At 37.7% G+C, this 8,288-nt stretch overlaps 1 protein-coding gene across 1 annotated transcript in view; it reads right to left on the bottom strand.

Annotated features, from left to right (window-relative positions):
- The window catches only part of il17rel (interleukin 17 receptor E-like), an 18,403-nt gene that overhangs the window by 346 nt on the left and 9,769 nt on the right, over window positions 1–8,288 (bottom strand). The window contains exons 5-13 of the mRNA XM_015390243.1: window positions 7,841–7,955; window positions 6,470–6,514; window positions 4,250–4,389; window positions 3,707–3,778; window positions 3,561–3,615; window positions 3,303–3,466; window positions 2,604–2,648; window positions 473–527; window positions 5–86 (exon numbers count right to left, since the gene is read on the bottom strand). Coding sequence (XP_015245729.1) covers window positions 5–86; window positions 473–527; window positions 2,604–2,648; window positions 3,303–3,466; window positions 3,561–3,615; window positions 3,707–3,778; window positions 4,250–4,389; window positions 6,470–6,514; window positions 7,841–7,955 — 773 coding nt within the window. The remainder of the gene's footprint in view (window positions 1–4; window positions 87–472; window positions 528–2,603; window positions 2,649–3,302; window positions 3,467–3,560; window positions 3,616–3,706; window positions 3,779–4,249; window positions 4,390–6,469; window positions 6,515–7,840; window positions 7,956–8,288) is intronic.

Here is an 8,288-nt window from a genome sequence, read left to right as displayed (position 1 = left end):
CAGCTCCACGGAAAATTTTGCCTTAACTCTTGACAGGATCTGCATTTCTTCATGTCCATGTTGGGTTGAAACAGTCACTTCCCAGACTGGGGGGGGAAAAAAAGCTTACAAAGGTTAGAAAAGCAAAAAGTAGTTTATTCAAGTATACTAAAAGTGCACTAATTTGATATTTAAAATCAGGCAGTGCACTTAGAGTTTACTTATTCTAAACTACATTTCATATACGGTACTTAACAATAGTATAGTCAAGTGTATTTGACTATACTATTGTTTACTTTATTGTTTACTAAAGTATACTTTAGTAAACTTAAAAATGCCCCAATTTAGTTAGAAAAATACTTTCTAAATTTATACTTATACTTAAGTATTCTTAATAGAATTTACTTCAAGTATACTACTTTGTGCTAAGGGTTGTCATCTTTTTCTAATAATCACTGTATTTTCTTTAGAATCACAATAAACAAAAACGCACCTCTAATCCCATCAGCAAAGGGGCACTGGATCCAGGACTGCGACCCGACTGTAAACTGAAAGGAAATTATGTTAAAAGCATGTAAAAAAAAAAAAAGTCCTCAAATATTCATGGAAAATTTCTAACCTAACCTAACATATTCATTGTTTAAAAGAAAAGCCACCTCTGCTTAATTTTCCTAGCAAAAGAATCCTCCTTAATTTAGATTCCTGTCTGCTTCCAGGTGTGAGTCATTTTACAAGAGCTTCTGGTTTTACAATAAACCAACTTGGTTATACAATTAATCTTTGGTGTCATCAGGGATGCTTTGTTTAGGAATCTTGAGCAAATCTCTGAAACCCCCCATGATCCATCATAACTGAAAGCCAAGTCACTTCAAGCTCCATAGAAGGTTGACCACATCTGCTTTTATTCAAAGCAGATGACTAAGTTAATTCCGGAAAGCAACAGGGTAATGGCTTTGGATGAAGGTTGTAAAGCACATTCTGGCTCATAGAAGGTTTCACCTTTTTAATAACTATTGTATGCTTCCTGTAACTCTCTAATACATTCCCGATGAACCCAAAGCTCCTCACCTAAAACACTGATGGAAGCAATTTGGCTTTTTTCCGGCAACAACCATTAACACTTAATAGTTCCCATCCATGACACTTCTTTTATTCAAATGGTCCAAATACATGGAAATTGGTTGGACATATATGTGTGTATATGAGTATGCATTGAGAGAGGAAAGCTGGAATTTTGTGGGCTGTCGAGCTAAACTAGCTAAATAAAAATGAAATGCAACCACTCTCCAAATAGTCCCAGAAACTCAGGTTTACAAAATATAAAGTAATAAAGCCTCCGAGATATTTGCTAATGTTTGTTTTGGTGAGTTTGGTCAGCAGTGTATCTCTGTTGGCTAAATATCAGTAGCGTGGTTATTTAAATTAATTCAGTTTATTTATATAGCGCGAATTCACCACACATGTCATCTCAAAGCACTTTACTCATACCAAGCATGCTTGTAGCGACAGTGGAGAGGAAAAACTCCCTCTTAACTGGAAGAAACCTCCAGCAGATCGACCATCAGGTTAGACTTGCATTCTCTTTGTTTAACACGTCCAAATTTATTTCTGAGCTTGAGTTTTAAAGGCTTCGTTCAGTTCAAATATGAGCCTGAAAGTCAGGGTGGGTGGCAGGATCTTTGCAATAAAAGACAGACTCTTAATGTTATGGCTAAACTTGGTAAACCCACCCCAAAAAAAAAAACTGCCATCACATTATTAGGATTACAGTTTGTGTGGCAGGTTTTTTTGTGTTTTCTTTTGTTCTCCCTTTCCACCAATAGATGGTGCTCTCTCCTCGTTTGGGCCTCCTCTCACACCTGCGGCTCGTTGGGTCATCACCAGAGGAGTATTTGAGCAGCGGGCTGTCACTACCTCGACACCAGAGTTTTTGCCATTATTGGGATGCCTTCCTGATCCACTGGGTAAGCCTGGACCTTCTACCTCCCATGGAAGGAATTATTTGAGTATCACCGAGCAAGGGGAAACCTCCACCAGATCCATTCAAGTCTACTTCAGGAAAACCCGGTGACAGTCCACTCTATTGCTCCTCTGGACCCAACGCTACTCTACCTGTCCGCCCTCCAACGAGTTCATTCATCTCTGGATAAAACCCCACAAACTGGATTCAAGGGAAAACCAAGAACCCCCCCAAACAGTTTTCGGTTCCGGTTCACCAGTCCCCTGAGGTTCAACTGAGTTTACCCTGCTTAATAACCTCTCTCTTTGTTTTTGTAAACCTCCCAATAAACCTGTTAACGTTTACCCGTGGTTCTCTGAGTGAATCTCTGCATGTGTGTTAGATCTTTAAAGCTCCTCATGACATACATTTGTATAATCGAAAAAAGTTTAGATGGATTTATATCCTGGAGTTAATTTTGAGCAAAAGTGTTAAAAGCGAACAAAACTTAGTTATAAAGTGCAACAAGAAGACAAGGACTAGCCGATACGGATATCTTGGCTATAAATCACCAAGCTATCCAAGCACAAATAGCCTAATGAGAAATCTTTTCAAATAAAACCATCATTTCAGTGTATGCTGTTGAAACACCCCTACCCGGAGGATAGAAAAGTGTAATCCTTACCTTCATGCAGAGTTTGGGGTGAGGATCAACCTTTGCAAATCTGACCTAAAAAACAGTGTTGAATGCAAAGGTTACTTATCTTAAATTTCATCTATATCTAGGCTATTTTACTCTTATTCCTGACACTGACAAGATTCTCTGCTTTCCTGATATTTTTATAACAAGTACGTCATTCCCCACTTAAATTACATGCCTTGGGTTCTAAGCGGGAAAAAAAATCTATTCTCTAATCTTCTGTGGCTGCAGAATGATGTCATTGTCTATGTTAAGTTTAATACAATGTCTTTACAATGTTTATAGGTTAAAATGCTAGAATAAACCCACCACTTTACAGGGACCACGTAAAAAAGTTAACTCAAACTGTTTATTCCAATATGTAAACTCTTGTTGTTGACATCTTTTGAAAGCAGTTTAGTTTAAGGCAGCCAGAAAGCTTGTGAAGAAGGAACCTGTTGAGTGTAGTGTAGCACGTTGATGTTGTAAACCACTTTTATGGTAGTAAACCAGTGTTACTACAGCAAACCCAGAGTGTATTAACATTCTCAAGGCTGTATGCTAGCCTCTGGGTATAAGCTGTAAAACAGGTGCAGCCTTAAAGGAGCCGTAATAATATATCATCATGTTTTATTCCATTCTTGTCTTGTACTTCAGTGCCCAGCCCGCCATAAGAATAATTATACATTTTCAAAGGTAATTTACCTTGTCTCGGCTGACACTCTGTGATGAATCAGGTAGATCAACACAGACGTCATCCTCTTTATTCTCACATAAACACACCACAACTTTGACGGGACACGGTGGTTCCCATATCAAAGCTTCCTCTTGAGGATCAAAGGTGATCCCAAACCACAATTCCTCTAGACCTGCAGGGAGAATAGGTCAGAACGCTTAGCTGGCATGCGATAAGGTAACTGATATAGTATTACAAGATATCAATAGCAGCACTCGTTGACTCACGGTCTTTGAATGGGCAGACCTGGACTCTAGGAGCATCCACTACAGCTGACCAACCCTACAATGAATCACAATATCCAAGTTTGGTGCCCGTATATTGATGTGATTACTCATAGATCAAAAAGCTGGAATGCTGATAAGGAAGTTACCTCGATACAAAGGCAAGGCAGAGGTCTGGAATACGGAAGGACTGCAGTCTTAAGGGGGTTTTCCTTTTTTACCTGAAAAGGAAGAAAATATTTTTGCTGTATTTTGACATCCGATGAAGTGTTTTCTATAAGCCCCGTTATTATGAGTTTTGATCCCCGATCTGATCTTTACAGCAGTACTCCAACCATGTCCTATAGTTGCATTAAACTTTATTCAATAGTTTTAGTGAGTCAGTGGAAAGTCATGTGAGCATGGGTGGTTTGACATTTCAAAAGAAGTGGTTCAAGTTAGACAAGACAAAAATAGAACAAGGCGGAAAATCTTAAATACGTAATTACAATTCTATTTTAGTTTGGGGAGACTCCCTCTACATTATTATAATAAATGTATTCTCCAGTTAAGCTAAATAAAAGCATGTGCATCCAATTTAGCAGTGTGTTATGTTTCTCTTCAAGTGTTATCTCTGCTCACATCTTGCATTGGATTTTTCGTGCTTCGACTAAAATTCAAAATTTTTCAAATTAAAAGTCCTTGGTTCTAACCTGAGTGTAGACTCCCGTGCCAATGCAGATGAAGTCCTTGTGGCAGAGACGGAGATTGTAGTCGTGATCTGCAAGCATGTCCGTCACGCTTATTGTCAGCTCCTTCTTTTCTGGGCTTAAAACGTAAGAAAGAGTCCCAGCTGGAGGATACAGGATAAAAGAACAATCAGAAACTGAAGCTAAGGTTCAGAAAAGAAAGTGTAGAACCGATTTCCTGTAATTCTGTATTAGTCATGGCGAACTGTGGTCAAAAGCAAAGGTTTTCGCTTGAATGGTGCCTGTCTAGCAAAGATGAAAGATGGTGCCAATGCTGAAAAATACTTGAAGCCCCTTTTTTCCACACATAGATCAACAATTCTATACAGCTCGAACTGTGTTTTAAAGAGTTTCTGAGCAGTCCCGATAAATTAAATTCAAATGACAAGTTTCAGGATTTTAGGATTTTGAACAAGACATTCAATCCAATCCAATCCAATCCAATCCACTTTATTTATATAGCACGATTTCAATAAACACAAGGTTTCCAAAGTGCTGCACAAAAAGATAAAATAACTACAATAAATAAAAGTAAATAAAATTAAATAAAAGCATTATTAAAATGCAGCCGTAATTTTCTCTGAAAATCAACTGACATGTTCCTACAGAATACCGGCTAGTCACGCAGTCAAAAGAAAAACATTGGGTAAAATGCCACTTTAAAATAAAATAACAGGTCTTGTTTTTTTTTAATAAAGAGGTGGAAAAAAAACCATGCCACTTAACTTCACCTTTAAGCCGTGCCCTCCCATCCAAGTATAATAAAACAGACTATAATTATTAATCTCTCAGTCCCAAGCTTCTTGCATGTCATGTCTAGTTATGAAAACATTGCAAAGCTGAGAAAAAAAACAGAGGTGAAGTAATGGTTTTATGATAATAGCTTAATGATGCTTTTATTCTTTTGTCACATACACTAAATCTCTGTGGCCTTGAATTTATTTTATCTTATAAAATTTAGAGCTGTCAGTTTCTGATATTTTATAGATGTCTATGGGTTTGTTCAAAATGTTGTCTTCTATGTGTTTTTCTGCTCTTATCTGCTCCTTGTATTTTTAAACGTTTTTTTCTACACCTGGTTCTTAAGTCTCTTATAACTCCAGTCTTAGTCATACCTCCTTTCAAAGTCATTCTGCTTGACATACCACATTCTTTATTGGGTTATTATCCAAATCAACCCTTTTTTTTGCTTACCCTGGAAAAGTCCAGTTAATCCTGGTTGAGTTCTGACATGCATTTTATGCCTTGGATTTTCAAAGTCTTTTCTCTCTGCAATACCTTTATCTTTTGTTGTTCAGTAAAGTCCACTCAAGCCGTCTCAACTTTTTAAGTCTACATTTCTGTGTGCAACTTCCATCATCACATATTGACTGAGCATAAAAATAGCCTATGCTTGTTGAAAGAAATACTCAACCATCCACAATTCTGGGGTATGAGAACAATAAAGGTGGGTGGTTCTGTTTTGTTCTTAGATTCACCTTTTCTCTGCTTATTTGTATAGATTTTACCTACATAGCAGTGCTGCAAGAGTACAAAACTGACGTTCTCTTCTAAAACATTACTGGTAGAATTTGGACAACACATTTTAACTGCAAACTGCAAAAATGACGGATTGCTCTTTCAGATTTAAACATCAGAATTTCCTCAAGCATCTTCAGGTCCCGTTCACAGAGGTATGCCCCATTTCCACTACCCCTCTGAAACCGGTCCGTTCCGAGTTCGGACTGAGCTTGGATCAGTTAACCGTGCCGAGCACACATCACACTATTACGGTTCCTTGCCTCCTATTGGCGGTCGACTATACTACAGCTCTCAAGGCGTGAATTACGCAAACAAAAATGGTGGCCCCCATAACATTTCAGGAACTCATGTGCCTGGATAGCCTACTCCGCCCAAATTTCAATGAGAGCCTCAGTCTCTGCATCATCCCAGGTCGCACCACGCTCTTTTGATGCCATTTATTGCTAATAGGCAGAGAAGAAACTCTTTTTGTTAACAGGTGAAGAGATCTATTTATTACAAAGCTGGACAAGGCAGAAAACCCGCAAAATCAGTCAGCTTATTGTAAATAGGAGACGGTGTGGTCTGCTCATGCGCTCTTTGTTATCAGAGAACTTGAAATGTTCGATTTTGTGTACTCGGACGAAAACATTAAGTGTAACTGAATAATAAAGATGTACTTACTGATACATTCTGGGACATTTTTCCTCAAATCTTCATTAGAGCACTCTGTGGAAAAAAATGAAAAATTATCAGGCAAGTTAGCAAAAAGTGGTCAAAAATATATAGAAATTTAGGTATAATAACCCAGTCTAATGATCCTACTATAGAAAAAATAAAATTAAAATAAAATGTCATATGTGGATGCACTGTATGCGCTCTATATATCCCATGCACCTTTTTCTTCCTTTGGCACATTCTTCTTTTTTTACTATTTAAGCTGATGTAACGAGTACATTTCTCCATTGTGAGATCAATAAAGTCAATCAATCAATAAACTGCTTTTATTTTTATTTTGTTGGGGTGGTGGTGGTGGGGGTTATGGTTACTTCATGAGGACCATCTTAAGCCACACCATATTTCTTATATAGCATATTTTGTTTTAGGCACTGGTTGATCAAAAATGCATTAAAGTAACATAAAATGCACCAGCTCTATTTCTTAATTGGTTGTTATATTGTAGCTAAATTATATTTGTTCCTGTTAGTTTTCTGCTATGAGTCATGTTTGCTAATGCTTGCCAAAGCCCTAGTTATTAGTGTAATGGTTTTCGTTTTCATTTAACACTAAGAAATACGTGGAAGATCACTAAACATTGCTTCCTTAAATATGATCTGCAGTTCTGGCTGGATGACTGCACTTATTTATGTGTTGCCATATTGCTATGAGAAATTGTGAAAGTATTTGCTCTGTTTAATCTGCTCCTGCTGCAGGGTCTGATTTGTTTGAGCCCAAGGTATTTTACTGCTGGGACCTGGGGGTTGTTTCCAAACATGGGGAAATGAAGATAAGGTCAAAGTTCCCCCTTTGGGCCAAAGTTTCGCTTTCATTGTCAGAATACTGTTGGAGGAGTGTTCATAAAAGCCAGGCTGAAGCTTCTCAAGCTTTTGATCAGATACTGTGTTGTGACAATAATGTTAAAAGGAAGTTTTTCCTCTCCACTGTCGCTACAAGCATGCTTAGTGTGAGGATTTGCATTCGAGTCAATGATTCAATGCAATCAACTGGTTTTCCTTAGATAGGAAAGTTTGAATTAATTTGACTGTATGATCTGGTGAAGAGCAAAGTTCCTTGAGACGACATGTTGTGAATTGGTGCTATATAAATAAACTGAATTTAATTGACATCTCTCATATCTAACACTGGTACTGTATAAACTTAGCAACTTCCTTATGTCTAGTTAGAGTAGATTGGGTATTAGCAAATGACTGGTCTGTTATTCTCTAGAAAGGATCAATATATGCTGATTCCAAAAAGACCACTGATCTCCTTGTTAAATAAACATAATTTTCTTTCCTGCAATATATGATTATTCTTTCAAAGAGTTGCTCTCACCAGGGGTATGGTACTTGCTGGACCACGTTATGCCACAATAGCTAGGAACTGTTTTCACTGTTACTTCAAGTTGCTGGTTTGGAGACACTTCGGTGTAATCATTCTCAACTGTCACCTACAGGAAAACATTGGAATAAGAAAAACAAATAAATTCTAGTTGAAACATGAACTTCTCAGTTCACTGATGTCACCATAGAGAGTGAAAGGGATCTTCAAACATAACACTTTTATATGACACAAAAACTTGACTCATAAACCTGTCTTAAAGGTACAAGTTCCTCCATGAAAATGAGCACCTTTGGTAAAGATGCATAAAAATCATTCAATTTATGTTGCATACTGTTTCCTGATATTATAGCAAAAATGCCCTGGGTTTGAAACCTGGACCAGGGTCTTTCTGCATGGAGTTTGCATGTTCTCCCCGTGCATGGATGGATGGATGGATGGA

Source organism: Cyprinodon variegatus, unplaced genomic scaffold (genome assembly GCF_000732505.1).
Source record: "Cyprinodon variegatus isolate N-32 unplaced genomic scaffold, C_variegatus-1.0 Scaffold490, whole genome shotgun sequence".
Taxonomy (NCBI): Eukaryota; Metazoa; Chordata; class Actinopteri; order Cyprinodontiformes; family Cyprinodontidae; genus Cyprinodon; species Cyprinodon variegatus.
This window is presented reverse-complemented; position numbering and strand designations above follow the sequence as displayed.